At 36.8% G+C, this 17,976-nt stretch overlaps 1 protein-coding gene across 5 annotated transcripts in view; it reads right to left on the bottom strand.

Moving 5' to 3' along the window:
* LOC114881243 (MICAL-like protein 1) overlaps nucleotides 1-17,976 on the bottom strand; it is a 181,146-nt gene that overhangs the window by 85,618 nt on the left and 77,552 nt on the right. For 2 of the 5 annotated variants that reach the window (XM_046287273.1, XM_046287274.1), the window contains exons 3-4: nucleotides 17,160-17,338; nucleotides 2,210-2,298 (exon numbers count right to left, since the gene is read on the bottom strand). In XM_046287273.1, the coding sequence (XP_046143229.1) occupies nucleotides 2,210-2,298; nucleotides 17,160-17,338 (268 nt within the window). Of the gene's footprint in view, nucleotides 1-2,209; nucleotides 2,299-2,394; nucleotides 2,467-17,159; nucleotides 17,339-17,809; nucleotides 17,899-17,976 lie in introns of those variants that run through there. The other 3 variants (XM_046287276.1, XM_046287275.1, XM_046287277.1) reach the window with 3 other exon arrangements.

Here is a 17,976-nt window from a genome sequence, read left to right as displayed (position 1 = left end):
AATTTGGATGTCAAAAACTGTTCCAATGTATTCTTATTTTTAACAATGCACAATTTTAATTTTAGAAATATCGCGAAAGATTAAGACAAATGGCAGTGATTGAAATACTTAAAATTTAATATATAATGTAATATATAATTTTATTATTCAAATATATTTATTCTTGTTCGAAACGGGGTTAGGTTAGGTTATGTTAGATTAGATTAGGTGTGAAATTTGAACAAGAATAGTTACATTTGAATGATAAAATTATGCTTACATTTTTCCTAATACTTAATGTTATAATCAAAATATTGTTAAATATCAATAAGGTATTGGTAACTTATTGACATATAACTGATAACAGCATCTCCAATTCAAACTAGCTGTTCTTAAATGTATAACGCTGTTTTTTTTATCCTTTGAACAGTGAAGTGAAAATATTAATGCAAACAAATGATATAATAAATATTATAAATTAAATTGTAGCATTTGGTACAAAAACGAACTTAAAATAAGCTGGTAATCTTAAGACTTAATCCTTGAACGACGGATGCTAATACATACAGCCTTTAAAATCTATTTTGTATTAACAAGAAAAGGATGAGTTTTCCGGTCAGCTTTCACTGGTTGGAGGGGATTGTACATCGAAAAGAAATTGTCTGCTTTGAAGTTATTAAAATTCTAGAATTCTAAACCTCCACAATTCGAAAATTTTAACATTTAAAATTTCTAGAATTCCAAAATTGCAGAATCCTAGAATACAGAAATGGTAATAATTTTATAATTATTAAAAATTTTATAATTTCGGGATTTCAAAGTTCAAAATATTCAAATTAGTGTTTTGTAGAATTTTAATAATTACTTTATGTGTTATGAGCGTCACCATTTTGTTACTGAACACTTGATCTTACTTGACAATTTGATAATACCTTAGCAAACCCGCAAAAGTTAGACCTCTAAGGTCCATTAACGAGATCGCAAAGACACATGATTTTGTTTAATGTACTTTCCCTCTGTGAAAGTTGAATGAAAAACTTGATTCGCATCTCTTTCCTTGTCAGTTGAGACTGCGACACCTGCGTGACATTCTAATAATTATGTAATAGTTCAAAAGGACACTGGCGTAACTACGATTTGTTTCGAGAATGGACCAGGTACTTTACCTTTAGTAACAATATCAAGCTTTTAATATTGTATAATTCTATCTTGATTCTAATATTGTTTAATTTCTTTTATTTACAATTGTAGTTTTGTTCTTAGTTGCACTACATATTGCATTTTGATTCGAATATTTATTATTTTTATTAAAATAAGATATTATGAGAAAATTTCAATGTTTGGAATTCAAGAATTAAAAAATTTTATAGAATTTTGTAATTTTATAATTTTGGAATGTCGGAAGTTTTAAAATTTGCAATCTTATAATTTTGGAATTTTCAAATTTTTAATCGTTACAGTTTTGAAACAACGGATGAATGAGCCTAAACCTGGAGAGGGGGGTCCACTTATTCTCCTACCTAATCACGCCAATGCAGACGGAAACTATGCATACCTACTACGTACACCCGTGATCAAATCATGCTTTCCCGGAGCCAATGGCGGTATAGGAGTAGCAAAAGTTCCGAAAATCTTCATTTTGACTATATTAATTTTAAAAGTAATTTAGAAAAAAATAATATACTTTGTCATTATTATATATTATAAAACTTACAATTAGTATACAACTGAGAAATATGAATAATAAATGAATATCAATTCAAATTTTCCCGTGTAAACGTTTACACTCCTATACATATGGGGCCTCTTGTCTACCTTGTCATTTTCCCAAGAGATGCCTGGGGGAAAGATCAAGCACCGAGGATATCAACATTTTTGCTGGAGAAGCTAGATTTCATCACGAGTGTACTTAGAAGGAAAGTAATCATCATTGAATTACGCAATAAATATAAATTTTCTTTTCCATCATTATATACCTACTAGTATAATTTAAATAGTTAAAATGTTTAATAACACGTAAGTCTAAATATAAAAAATTGCTTGAGAATATGTACAAAAAAATGTTACAATCGGGTCATTGTTGCCCCAATGTCTATTCGTATTATCCGCCATTCAAAGATTAACACTATTGTCGGACTGTTAAAAACTAATAATGAGATTCTTAAAAAGCAAACAAAAACCGAAAACAATAATTAATTTTTTATGTTCCATACAACAAAGACTTCTGTACCTTTTCATTCGGAGATTCAGGTATTGGAGTAATCTTTTCCTCTGTACTTTCTGTTGTTCTGTTTAGTGCCAGCCGGCTTGGCGATGAACCTGAAGAAGAAAGTATATTGACTCGATTAATGAAACTAATAACTTAAATTGTTATTATATATATCAGTGGTTCACAATCTTGTAATAAATGCATACCGTCGAAATCAAATTAAGCTTTCCTAAGGAAAATGGTGTTACCGAGGAAGCAGGAATTATCAAAATCTTCATTTTGACAAAATTAATAATAAAAATAATTTAGAAACAAAGTACTATAATTTGTAATTATATGATATAAAATTTAAATTTAATCTCAAAATTACAAATATTAAATTTTCAGAATTATATAATTTAAAAAATAATTTTTAACAAAAAAAAAATCCGACTTCGAAATGCACTAAAAAGTATAAAATAATTTCTATTTCATTTATATCTATATTCCACAGCTATTAATACAATCTACTTAATCGTTAAATAGGATACTAAATATATTTCAACCTTTTCGGAGGCGGCGCAAAATTAAAAATACCTGACTATACGATCCTGCCAATAACGATTTTATTGCGGTATGGCAAACTTGGTAATTAATAAGTCGTAAGAAAACATATTCGAAACGTTATAGATACGGCAGAAAACATTTGTGATTGTAGCAATTGTATCAGAAGTTGGTAACACTTCTGATGTACATGTACATGTGTTCAGGCCGCATCGGTGAGCCAATGGCGAGATCGGTTCACCGACGCTGCGGCGTGAATGTGTTAGTGAATTTGTAGCCAACTTCACTGCGACAAGTTCAATGCAACTCAGTGTACACTGAGTCCCATCGAGGTTGTCGCAGTGAAGTTGGCTACAAATTCACTACGCATTCACGCCGCGTCGGTGAGTGAATGCGTGGCCAACTTCACTGCGACAACTTCGATGGGACTGAGTGTACATATGCTGCATTTCACAAGAGACCATACTTAACTTGCGCAGCTCACTAGGTCTAGGGAGATTTTTAATAACGTGTGTGATTCCCCTCTACAGCTTGCTTCTTAATTTGCGATCATATAAATGGTGGACAGAAATATATTACGTACGATAATTGATAAGGGATGATGATATGGTAAAGATACACGATATAATGAAATTCCTATTATTTCTCAAAGAAAAAATTATATGTTTAATTTTGCGTCGCCTCCGAAAAGGTTGAAATATATTTAGTATCCTATTTAACTATTAAGTAGATTGTATTAATAGCTGTGGAATACAGATATAAATGAAATAGAAATTATTTTATACTTTTTAGTGCATTTCGAAGTCGGATTTTTTTTTTGTTAAAAATTATTTTATTTCACACTTTTTAGTGGAACGAGCAGTATTCGAAGGATACCGTATTAGCAACCAAATTAGTAAAGAAACTGACGAAGTTTACTTGCAGGGACAACTTTGAAAAATCGCGATCGGTATATTCCTAAAGAATAGGCTTTTTATTATAATAACAATAGTTATTAACAATAAGAAGTTACATAAATTTTGGGAAATGGAATTATCGTGGAATGATCTACGAAATGTGAAAACTTTCATCGCAATCGGTGCATTCCTTGAACCAGAACGTATTTTGCAATAATGAAAACCGTTCGAAATAAAAAAATGCGAAATGTTTTTATAACGGGACCAATCGGAAGACATATCCTACAAGACGCAAAAGATTTTATTCCGATTGGTCCATCCGTCTCGGAGTAATCAGCGAACGTACATTTAGAAAAAAAAATCGTTAGGAATAAAAAAATGCAAAATATTTTTTTACGGGACCAATGGGGAGTTGTACTGTACAAGATGCAAAAAGTTGCATTCCGATTGGTCCATCCGTCTCAGAATAATCGGTGAACATACACCGCACGTACATGAAATAGTATATTTTTTTGCAATAATAAAATAATTTTTAACAAAAAATACAACCGACTTCGAAATGCACTAAAAAGTATGAAATAATTTCTACTTCATTTATACAAATACCCAACAGCTATTAATAAAACCTATTTACTCGTTAAATAATATACTAAATACATTTCAACCTTTTCGGAGGCGGCGCAAAATTAAAAACTTTTCTTATACTAGGAAGATTCAAGCGTCGATAACCTATCAAATCATTATTGACAGCATCGTATATTCGGGTATTTTTAATTTTGCGCCGCCTCCGAAAAGGTTGAAATGTATTTAGTATATTATTTAACGAGTAAATAGGTTTTATTAATAGCTGTTGGGTATTTGTATAAATGAAGTAGAAATTATTTCATACTTTTTAGTGCATTTCGAAGTCGGTTGTATTTTTTGTTAAAAATTATTTTATTTCACACTTTTTAGTGGAACGAGCAGTATTTGTAGGATGCCGTAAGGTGGTTTACCGTTCTTATTGATTAATTGCAACAACGATAGTTTTTAGCGATAACAAGTTCCATACAAGTTATAACAATAGTTATTAATAATAACAAATTGCATAAATTTTTGCAAGTGAGATATCGCGGAAATGTGAAAGGTTTCATTGCAATCGGTTCATGCCTTGGAGAGTATACATGTATACAAGAAACAGTAGAGAATCGGCGACTGCATGCTGACTCATACACCGGTAAAGACACGTAGGCATACGTAGAATTCAATGTAGTAGTAACAATAGTTTTTTACGAATATCTCGGAAACTAAAACTTTCCGTTAATTATGCATAATGAAAAAGTTGTTCAGAATCATTTCCCCGACAACATATTAAAAGTTCATTGAAATCGTCCAATTTTGACATTAAAAACTTCCTGTATTTTACAATAACAATGAAAAAATGAAAAATTTTTTTTCAATGGGACCAACCGGAAGACATACCCTACAAGATGTAAAAGGTTTCATTCCGATTGGTACACCCATCTCGGAGTAATCGGTGAACACACACAAAAAAAAAAAAAAAAAAAAAAAAAAAAAAAAAAAACATACATACTGATCGAATTGAGTAACCTCCTCCTTTTCGAAGTCGGTTAAAAACCGTTCGGAATGAAAAAATATAGAAATTTTTTTTAACGGGACCAATCGGGAGACATACTTTAGAAGATGCAAAAGGTTTCGTTCCAATTGGTCCATCCGTCTCGGAATAATCGGCGAACAAAGGCAGAAAAAATAACAATAGTTTTTCACGAATATCTCGAAAACTAAAGGTTTCCGTGAATTGTGCATAATGAAAAAGATGTTCAGAATCGTGCCCCCGACAATATATTAAAAGATCATTGAAGTCATTCTATGTTGAGATTTGAAACTTCCCGTTTTTTTGCAATAAAAACCGTTCGGAATAAAAAAATGCGAAATGTTTTTATAACGGGACCAATCGGAAGACATATCCTACAGGACGCAAAAGATTTCATTCCGATTGCTTCTGTTACGAGCCGGAGGGGGCGGCTGCGTAGCCGGGGCTTAATTTAGGTATATGGTAATTGTTAATGGCTTGACCAGTGTTGTTATTAACACTGGGAGCCTAAGGAAGAAGACGTGGAGACGAACCTACGTATGGCTAACGTAGGGAGCTCCAGGAGGTTGGCTATGGTGGACGAACCTACGTATGGCTAACGTAGGGAGCCACAGGAAAGGTGTAGAGTGGAGGACGAACCTACGTATGGCTAACGTAGGGAGCCTCAGGAGAATGATATGCGGACGAACCTACGTATGGCTAACGTAGGGAGCCGCAGGAAGCGTTAGTATTAGGTCTCGTAACTTGATTGATGTACCTCGAGCGGTAAAGGTACACCTTAGTGGGTTTCTGGACAGTAAATATAATTGTACAATAGTATGCAAATTAAACTAGTATGAGTTTATTCTCGATTCCGGACCTTACAATTGTTGTGTGTAATTGTCGCGGTATTCAATGAATTGAACTCTAAGTTGCACGTTTGAAATGAGTTGAATAAAATAAGTTTAGTTTCGATTCCGCGAAGCAAGAATCTAATCCTTCTCGGTTTTCACGAACACGAGCAAACGGGGGCGGATTACAACGATTATAATAATGCTTAACAGCCGACAACGTACTGTATAGTTACTGTGAGTGCTTGAAAGGGACTTGAATACCCGATCTCGCAGAGTTTCCTCGTTGCAGAGATTATCCGAAAAAGAACGTACTGACGTGTATCGAACTGATTCTAGACTTCAACTAGACCCGAGGTGCCCTTGTCGCCACCCTTTTTATACTCAAAAACTAGAGTAAAAAGAGTGGTGGGGACTGACTCTACGTGACCCGTAGGACCGCGCCCTTGCTTTGCGTTGGTCTCGAATTTTCTAGAAGACGGTTGGTGTCGGGTGCACACATCCGATTCCATATAAGGAAATTTCTTGAGAAGGGTTTGTAACACCATATAAGGAAATTTCCAAGACGGATACGTAACACTTCATTCATCTCGGAGTAATCGGTGAACAAAACCAGGAAAAAAAAAAAAATATACTGATCGAATTGAGTATCCTCCTCCTTTTCGTAGTCGGATAAAAAGTGCAAAACTCCAAATTTTAAGTTTCAAAATTTCAAAATTTTGATGTCGAGCTTTTAAACTTACAAATTTCAGAATTTAAATTAAAAAATTTAATTAATATTTTTAAATCTATTTTCCCTAGGCGAGCTTATCGTGTTCTACACTGTACTAAAAGCGCAACTGTATCAGATCACCTTTTATCACTGTAACTTTGATGCGAAAAGTAACACAGAAAAACTGACAATGGAGTGTATTTATATAGTTGCGTATACATTTTATCTTTTTCAGATAAAGAAAATAACACTTAATGAAAGGGGAGTCAGATAAGTAAGAAAACAACTTAAAGTGTACAATATAAAAATAATTTCAAACGAGTTCAGTGAATAACAATAGAAACATTTTACATTATATCCATTATTTTGTGAATCTCATTATACAGTAGACTTCCGGGTGATCTTGTAGAAAAAGTACTCTCCCTCCGATTTCAATGATTTTCAAATATGTTGTAAAATTCGTTATTTTAAACAACTTTTTTCCTCTAAGCTATATGTCGAACTCGATTAGTTTGCGAGATATTCACGAAAGAATATTGTTGGACATATGTACGCCGCACATTGCGACAAAACGGCTTTCAGTGATCAAAAGTCGATTTTCGTGAATTCGAAAATTGAAAAACCATTTGTGTACATGGATAAATAATAAACTGTTATTTAACAGTTGTTGTTGTAGTGTAATCCGTTTTTTCATATTTGCTTCTGTTCCGTTCCGAGGAACACGCGGTACGAGGATTTCGAAAGTTAATTTATGATGGTTTCGCGACGGTAGAGCTATTTTTGAGTGAACCTTGTAATATTGCCGGCAATAGTAGTTTCCCTTTTTTCAATAATGGAGTTAGAGTTTTATTTTCGTTTCGGCCTCAATGGCTAAAACATGTCATAAATTGAGTCTTTCCGAAGGGTAATTCGACAGCGGCCGTCTAACGGTACGGGGCCTTCGAAGGCCAACCTGGATGGAAAAACCCCGGCGTTGTCGAACTTTAGAGGTCCTCCGGTACCTCAGGTATCACTCACCCTCATCTGAACGAAATCACGCTAAAGGCGTAAGGAAGGGCGGACTCGGTACTGAGGGGACACGCTGATTGGAAAATCAGCCTTTCGGAAAAATCCAATTAATCCAATCAAAGCAGTCAGATGCTTTACCATTGGACCAACGACGCCGTTAAAAATACCTTTAATCTTTTGAAATATAACCCACGTAACGTACTTTTATCAATTAGGTTTATTTAGTTTTTTTAATTCCTATTCTATTCCACTGCATGTAAAAACACTGAACAGTGTATATACCATGTATTTGATAAAGAACAGACGAAAATTCGCCGAATAAGTAACTCTAACAGACAAAAAACAGCGAAAAATTCGGTTTTTAATTTTTTCAACTATGTTCCCCCACTTTAAAAAATCAAAAAAAATTATAGATTAATAACCATAACAGGGTACACTTCCGTATAGGACATCACTCCGATCGGGTCGAAAATGGTGTCAATCGATAGATCTCGGTTAACGTAGTCGAATGCAACAGGTTTTAATATGAGGAGATCACCCGTTAATTAAATAAAGTCAATTAATAATAATCACCGGTCTACCGTTCCGTATGAGCCAGAGTACTCCGATCGGGTCGGAAGTGGTGTCAATCGATAGATCTCGGTTAACAGAGTCAAATTCAACAGGTTTTAATGTGCGGAGATCACCCGTTAATTAAATAAAGGAAATTAAAAATAATCGCCGTCTTCGGCACAGTAGGACTACTCTTCCGTCTGTTGGAACGCTAGCGCGAATTCACAAAAAAAAACCTAGCACCGGTTCACATAGGCAGTGAAGGAGCAGAGTGTTGACAAAACAACTTCCATCTCAGTCGCCCTCGAAGCAGTCAAGTAAACGGTCGTGTTTGCTCATTTTCCTTAGTTTTAAGAATCATTGCGTCATGGCAGAAAATCAACCACACCCGTACAATCTCCGTCGGCTCGCCAAAGAGCTCGACGAGGTCACAGCTGCAAATAAACGGCAGTGGGCAACTGAAAAAGGGCTCATTACCCTGAAAAAGAAATGCCAACGCCACCGTACTCTGATGGCGGTGAGAGACCATCACGGACTCGGCAGTTTTTATTGCAGAAAATGTAATAGAAACATATCCATTGCTAAAGGCACATGGTTTGAGGGCGCAAAGGCGCCCATGGAAAAAGCGATTGCCCTCACGTACTGCTTTGCTCGAAATTTTACGGCCGAGCAGACAATTATCGAAACGTCGAGTATATCTGGCGAAGAGGGCACTTCGTCTGAAACCATTGCTGACTGGCGCCAATATTGTCGCAAAGTAATTGCGGATGCAATGGAACGGAACTACCTCCAGGAGGGCCAAATCGGTGGACATGGTAAGTCTCCTTCCAACATATTTCAAACCTAACTGACCTTTGAATACAGGCAAAATCGTGGAAATCGATGAGGCGAAGGTAGGCGTCCGGAAATACAATCGGGGAAGCGTGGTTCCCGGGCATTGGGTTCTTGGAATGATCGAGTGTGGTGATCAGGCCAAGTATAGAGTAAAGGTGATCCCGGACAACAGGCGCGACGCTGCCAAGCTGCTCCCCATCATTCAGGAGTACGTGGCCCTGGGAACCACCATTATGACGGACGACTGGCGTACCTACCGCCAACTTAAGAATATTGGTGAGGGTTACGAGCATCACGTAGTAGTATATGCTTATAACTTTGTCGCGCCAGGTAAGTAGGTAAGTAAATTAGTACATACATATGTAGATGCTCAACTTTGTTTTGTAAAGATAATCCAGATATTCATACACAAAATATTGAGTGTTCGTGGCACTTCTGAAAACAACATTTGAATAAAAGTGGCATTCGTGAGGAGATCTTCGCTGAGCGCCACCTCGAGTTTCTCTGGCACCGCAACTGTCACATACGCGGTATTGATACATTTGAAGACCTTCTACGTGCTATACAATTCTCGTTTCCCGTATAATTTGTATAGTTTTTGTATATATGTGGAAAATAGCATAAGCACCACTTTATAAAGACCACGCTCAAAATTTGCCGCGTAACCCGCCGGTAAAGAAGATCGCGAACAAAGATAAGAGAATTAGAAATTATTAGGAAAAGGACACGTGCTGGGAACAACCCAAGTAAAAAGATAATTTGTTCGCGAATAACGGAGAGGTTAATTAGTTCGCAAATAACGGAGAAGCTAGAAGAAAAGATAGGGAAGAAGCTTTAATTCGTTTCTCATTTTACAGGTAAGAGATCGGCAACGATACAATAATAAGTAGAAATTTTAACAAACGAATAAAACTCGTTTTACAGTGAAACTCAGCGAAGTTCATTTTCCACCCCAAAACCTCCCAGAAGAGAAAGCATTATATATGTTTATTTCTTTATCTTCTGTATATGTATATCATTATTTCTATATCTTTTGTATATCTTTCTTTGTAATTCTGTTTATATCATTCTTTATATATATATATATTTTTCATTTCATTTATTTCTTCAATGATGTTTTACAATTTATTCAAAAGCAGCAGAATCACTGAATAAATATTAATGCACAATGTCGTCATTTACATCAAACCTAAATCTAATCTAACTTAACCAGATAAGATTTGATCATCTTTAGTATGTTTCTCATATTTTCCTTACGTGAATATTCGTGAAGGCGAAATGTAGACCCATTTGAAAATCTGGTAACGTGTATTCCGATGGCATTTCCCTTTAACGCATTTTTGCACTTTTGATAAGTAGGATAAAACGATTTAAATTTTTTTAAGAACTCGAGATTTAGGGCCCCCCATACCATCCCCCTGCACCCCCTCCCCATACCATCTAACCTAATCTAACCACTTCTATTGCGACCCGACTTCCGGTCCAAGTTGATTGCATGTCTTAAGTTCCAATTTTGCATACACTTGACCTAAATTTGGACCTCGAGACCGCTACTGCCTAGCGTTCCAACAGACGGAAGAGTAGTCCTACTGTGCCGAAGACGGCGATTATTTTTAATTGCCTTTATTTAATTACCGGGTGATCTCCGCACATTAAAAACTGTTGCATTTGACTCCGTTAACCGAGATCTATCGATTGACACCATTTTCGACCGGATCGGAGTGATGTTCTATACGGAAGGGTAGCCTCATAACAAGACACAAATACTGTAAAAATATAAACGTTGTCATTTGATAATTTCTACTAAAAAGAAATATTTTTAAACTTTCAAATATTTTTAAAAAATTCAAAAACACGTAGGTCATAGAGCAGAATATCCCTGATTTTTTTCAACATTTTTCGTCCTGTAACTACCCTTCAAGCAAGGGTAGCGGCTTCATGCTTGGCACAAATGATTTTCTTTGAACTGTCTATTAATTGATATGTTCATTGATCAATTTGGTCCAAAGGCACATTTCACCCCCTTATCCGGCTATACCATTTTCTCCAAAGATTTGTGGTTCTATGCATGTAATATTCCGCAATACAGTAAAAGCTGGACATATGCAACAGAGATTGGGATCCAGACGTTGCATATATCTAGCCGAGGTATCAAATCTCACGTTATACGCAATAACCAGCCAATCGTGAACGTAGAAAGGAACAGACAGTGGAGGAGAGAGAGAGGTTCAATGATCAAAGGAAAGAGCCGAAACATATTGGTGTGACTAATACTAATTCAATTATAAAACTTTTTTATTTTTGACTTTTTTTTACTGAAACTTTTACTAGCACATTGGTGAAATTTTTCTGATTAAAATAATATCAAACGCGATATAGTTTGAATGGGGCGTTGTGAAAAATCCAGGTGTGCGGCAGTCAAAACTTACGATTAGCGAAAAGGGACAATCTCAACGTTCAGAATGAGAGAAGGACAGCATGACTGTAGTGCGTCTCACTCAGCGTTCGGGCGTTGTTGCCTTTTTCGCTTGCCTTCGCAGCACAGTTCGAGTGACGTAATCAAGCTAATGCCTGATTCTGGCTACGATTCCAAATCGGCAGCCTTTCTACTTAGACGCCACCTTATAACTATTAGCTGAACTAAATTTGTCACGTGATATGCTCTGTATTATCCAGATAATGGCGGAACTCGTCTGTGGGCATGCAATCACGGGAATCGGTTATTCGTCCTTATATGAGAAGATCTTGAGCTAAATAAGGGCTCATTCGAGAGAGAAAGGTTCAATGCAGGGCGGTCAACTCATCGTTTGAGTCACAAAACTCTTTTAGTGACCTAAAAATACCTTGGATTCTGCGGATGTATTTTCTAGATTTTTTCTCTACTTTGAGCTCATATTATTAGATATTAACAAAATCTCGTTGAATCATGACCAAAGCGCGCTGTATTGCACCTTCCTCTTTCGAATAACCCCTCTCCCAGCCTCAAATATTCTCATATAAGGACGAAAAACGAAAAATCCCGGACCCCTTTTTAGGCTCATTTTTGCCGGTAATGTCACCTCGCTGCATTACCCGTGTCTACCCCCTTAAGGAGACATTACCGGCAAAAATGGGCCTAAAAAGGGGTTTACGGGAATACACTTTTCATCCTTATATGAGAAGATTTGGGAATGGGTGAGGGCTCATTCGAAAGAGGAAGGTTCAATGCAGGGCGGTCTGGTCACTGTTCAACGAGATTGTGTCGATATTTAATAATATGAGTGTCCAAAGTAGAGGAAGAATCAACAAAATACATCCGCAGATTCCAAGTATTTTTTAGGTCACTAAAACAGTTCTGTGACTCAAACGGTGACCAGATCGCCCTGCATTGAACCTTCCTCTTTCGAATGAACTCTTATTTAGATCAAAATCTTCTCATATAAGGACGAAAAGTGTATTCCCGTAAAAGCATTCCCACAGACGAGTTCTGCCATTATCTCGATCAGGCATGGGCAGCAAGTAGTAAAACGAGCACGAGCGCTCGTCGGCGCTCACGAGCGTCTCGCGAGCCGCAGGAGAGGAAGGCTACGCGAAATGAAACAGACAAGGCTTATGCCCCACTCCTCAAATCTCTCGACGTTGCGTTCTTTTGTTTAGTTACGGTGAGATGCACATGTACCCCACCTCTTCCAAGCGCTATCCCCACTACATGGAATAGCGAACGACTAAGTAGAACAAACGCCTTCTCCTCGATCGACGATGCAACTGTAGCTCGCGGCCGCTCGCGAGGAATCGGGAGCGCGCTCGAATGAGCAAAATTTGCCCATGCCTGATCTGGATAATACAGAGCGAGTCACGTGACAAATTTAGTTCAGCTAGTAGTTATAAGGTGGCGTCTAAGTAGAAAGGTTGCCGATCTGGAATCGTAGCCAGAATCAAGCGTTAAATTGATTACGTCACTCGAACTGTGCTCTGAAGGCAAGTGAAAAAGGCAACAACGCCCGAACGCTGAGTGAGACGCACTACAGTCATGCTGTCCTTCTCTCATTCTGAATGTTGAGACTGTCCCTTTTCGCTAATTGTAAGTTTTGACTGCCGTCCGCCTGGATTTTTCACAGCGCCCCATAACAAACCCCGTCCCATTCAAACTATATCGTGTTTGGTATAATTTTAATCAGAAAAATTTCACCAATGCGCTAGTACAAGTTTCAGTAAAAAATAGTCAAAAATAAAAAGGTTTTATAATTGAATTAGTATTAGTCACACCGATACGTTTCGATTCTTTCCTTTGATCATTGAAGCTCTCTCTCTCTCCTCCACTGTCTGTCCCTTTCTACGTTCACGCTTGGCTGGCCATCGCATGTAATCCGAGTTTCGACACCTCGGCTGGATACATGCAACGTCTGGGCCCCAATCTCTGTTGCATATATTCAACTTTTACTGTATAGACGCGAGGTCCCTCCATTTATTAGTTCTAATAGTACCATGTTACTTTTTTATGCAGAATGTTTCAAGGAGTTGACACAACTAAAAAAAATATGCAATTCCATTTAAATAAAAAGTGGATTTGCATTTTTTGAGTGCATCGTTGCATTCACGAAGAAAATGAAATCACAGAAAAATAGACATTATCATACCATTGAACATTTACATAAACAGCTTTTTCCTATCTCTTACCAAATTCAAGACATAACCCGTCCCAATTGCATGACGTATCCTGTATACTTTTATTAATTAAGAAACATTTATTTGAAAAAGTTAATAACTTTTTCTAAAAATTATTCTCAGATAGCACGTTCCTTCGGTTCTTCAGAGTAGGCATATATTTTTCAGCAGCGAGGGATGCTACGGTGCGCTATATAAAATCCACGCGTTTGGTCAGGGAGAATTTACCGGAGCGGGACAAATCTATCATTTAGGTTGAAAGAAGGATAGCATGATCACCCTACATCTCACTATAACCACGCGCCAATGTTTCGCTTTAGTTCTTCAGGCGGATCGTCGCGATGCCTCTGGCGAGATGAGCGTGTGAATGTGTTTGTAAAAATACTTGAGGCGCTGTTGCCTTCCTAGATCGTGTTGCGCGCACGCTAGCTGAGAATTAAACCTTTAAAGTTCGCAAAGGACCACGCAAGTGGCTCCGCCAGGCCCAACGAAAAAACTGCTGTAATACCGACGTCCCGAATCGGAGAGGTCACGTGCCGTGTCTACCCCTTTAAGCAGTGCGACGCACTTGGAAATTTCCCAGTTAACCGCGCCGTACAAAGAAAATTCTTGTTCTACCCTACTAGCGAGATACCTCTCCTACCTGCAAGGCATGCGTCAGCCGACCTTTCCACAAGGAATGAGTGCAATTAAGAACGAAACAATTAGTATGGAGAACGGAATGAAATTGTTTGAATGACTATGGAATGCGAAGGTTTGCGTGACAACCACTGAAGTTTGAAATTTGTCGACCGACGTTCAAGAACGTTCGTGACGAAGGTCGACCAAGGCAATAAACATCGACAACGAACTACAGCTAAACGTTAAACGTAGAACGTTTAGAAAATACGTAAATCATTAAAAATTGATGCACGCGGAACTAATGACAATTAAATGCAGCAACGTATTTGCATACATCCGCGATTCGATAATAATTACAAATATCTATTGCCTTTTTCGTAAACCGCCGAAACGCAAATAAGAACGGAATAATTTAATATTATTCATTTAGTAGTTGTTCAATATAGGAAGTTAAACATCTATTAAGAAAGCTAGATCTTCTTCAATACCGAAAATATCATTTATAAGAGCCTCTTTGATTAATAAATTCAAACAAATAAAGTCGTAATAGATTTCGAATATTCCAGAAGTTTAGAACTGCGACGCATGGAATTCGAATAGCGTTAGAGGGGTAAAAAGCAGGATAGTCAACGATAGACAGAGTCGGAAGTAAGGTCAAGGAGGGATGAGAACTCGGGAAACGCCCCTAAATAAAACCAATACGTGCGGGCCTTCCCCTTCGACACGTACCCTGATTTGCCAAATGATGTCCCCACTTTGGGCCCATGATCGCGGGTCGAACCCTGAGACACGATCGCTTGACTGAGGCAAATCACTCTTCGTCGAAAAATCGTAAGGTACGTGACGGGGAGCCCGTGTTCGCGTAGAGTTGTCTACGGGATCGTGTAATTAGATTGCTCGGCAAAGTTCCTCCGTGTAACGAGACAGAGTGTCGAGAGTGTTTCAATTCGCGATTGTCGTGGCAAGGACTCATACGAATACGTTAAATTCATTTCACACTTTTCAATATCTATCTTTTTCTCTTTCGCTTTTAAATCGATCGTTAATTAATAATCTTTTCTTTTTCCGTGCCGCGTTGTTTTCGTATATAATTTCGTATCGTTTCCGTAACAATAATACCGTAACGAAAAGGCCGAACGCGTAGTGCGTGAATCAAGTTCTCATCTTTTCTTCGCCTTCCAGATTTCCAGACAACCCAGCTAACAGCGCTTATCACACAAATTTTATATAATCGTGTATGACTTAACATCGAGCTTGGTAAGTTATTTATTTCATTTTGCTCAATACGACGAATCTGGATTTAGTGAGGCAAAACGGGCGATCTTGAAACCGCGTGTTCTGGAAATTTCCCACTAGATCGTTCCGTTCAACATCGTGTTTAAGGTATCGAAGATATTTAGCATTTTTAATAACAATTTCGTTTATAATAAGGAGAGGCGGCCCACGAGACCGTTGGTCTTGGTAGTTTTCCCCCTGGGACTGTTTCCTCTCATCATATACTAACTGTTCACCGAAATCGTCGCCTGAATCATTTCAAAATTGCATAAATTACTTTTCTTGTTAATATATATACATATTTCATTTTTCTGTATTTCCAACAGCTCGTACTTTCTGTTAACCAAACCATTTTATTGTTATGCTTTTCCTTTTTGAAATTATACTTTTTGTTACACATAACTAGTTTAAATTCATGTTTTGGTTCACACACACTTCCTTCCTATACGTTCACGCCTACCATCCTCGCACAAATTCGCACGAGGGGCCCGTACGGGACTCAATAAATAATCCAGGATCTTACTTTAAATTTTCGATTCTTTTAAATTGTTCCAATTGGTACCGACTTAACATCGTCGAACACGATTGGGACTGGTGGCAGCGATAATACCGTTCTCAACCGCGTATTAATCACCCAGAAAGTAAAAAGAAATAATAATATAAATAAATATCAATTTAATTTCTTTTCTTTTTATATTTTGTACGTCGCGCGCCGTATCACGCTCGCGACGTTTCACCTTCGTTATTTATGTATGTACTACAGGTGACGGTTTACTCCTAGATTCCAAGCTCGAGTTGATTTTAAATAAAAGGCGAGGCAAATACCAAATTCTCCTACATGAATATATTATAGAAATCCACATTTTGATCAACCATTTTCTCTTATTCGTCTACATTAGGTTAGGTTAGGTTAAATTAATATTGCGATCGCCATTAGGCCGTCGATTATGCAATTCAAAATTATTGGAATGATTTAAGTATGATTTTTAAGTTCGTCTGTTATATAGGGGGTTGCTGAGTCCAGTGCACTGCTGTTTACACAACAGTAAGCAAGTGACGGTCACATACGCTGCTACAGCCGCATATGTAAAGGTAGAATTCACTGTAGCAGTGACACTATATTTTAACAAATATTTCCAAAACTAACCAAGTCCGACATATATGTTAAAGGAAAGAAGTTGCTTAAATTATCGAATTTTATAACATTTAAAAAAAATTATCGAAATCGTAGAGGGAGCGCCTTTTCTACAAGTTCAGCAATATTTGCAGATGAGAATGTAACACAACTAATCGGAAAGCTACAATTTTATCTTTCTTCCTTTGTGCATATTGGACTCTGTCCATATATTTTGATGTCCGTGATTTCATATAAATACGTGTTAATTTCGTATAAGTAAATGTATGTTACTAAATATTTACAGTGCATTATAAAATAAATAGAAACTTGTTTTCGTATATTTACCACCGAATGTTTGATAGAACTGTGAGAGATAAGTAAGGATGGACAATCGATCAGGTACAGAACAAGAGGCCATGTCTTCAGCATCTAGAAGTGCCGGAATTCCAAGATGCTGTTCCGCTATTTTGAAGGCCAAATCGTTGTTCCCGTATACATCATTCTTGTCTAAACTGTCGAAGTCGCTGTAATCATTAAATACATAATATTAACTAGTAGGAGTATTATACAGGATATCTTATTCAACTTAAGTAACATAAATATCTTGTTTATTTTTAGCGAAGGTAAAAAATATGATACGTGACAGTGACAGGCAAACCACGTGCCTGCTAAAGAGCTCACCAGTAATGGGTGCACAGTGCGGACAGGGATAAAGTGTGGGAAATATCAAATTTTTCTATTTACAAATTATTTAACTTTCAAATTTTCCGATTTAGCAATTTGTAGATTTATAAATTTGGAAATTTAAAAATATAGAAACACCAAATTTAGAAATACAGAAATCCCAAATTTTCATATTTTCAAATTTTCAAAATTTTTAATTCAGTAATTTCGAGTGTTACAAATTACAAAATTTAGAAGCATAGAAACATCAAATATCCTCCAGTGCTTGCAACTGTACAACAACTGTATTTATAAATTTTTGTATAACTCACTTTATACGGTACAATTTTTCTTACAATTAGTTTGTTAAAACGAATACTTTCTTATATTTTCTGTTACACTTTTCTAAAGTGCACGCGTTCACAGTGGTTATGCACGATTACAGTATTGGTTATAATATATTTCTGTTCCAGTTACTGAATTTTTATCGCACATAATG

Source organism: Osmia bicornis, chromosome 1, assembly GCF_907164935.1.
Source record: "Osmia bicornis bicornis chromosome 1, iOsmBic2.1, whole genome shotgun sequence".
Classification (NCBI taxonomy): domain Eukaryota; kingdom Metazoa; phylum Arthropoda; class Insecta; order Hymenoptera; family Megachilidae; genus Osmia; species Osmia bicornis.
This window is presented reverse-complemented; position numbering and strand designations above follow the sequence as displayed.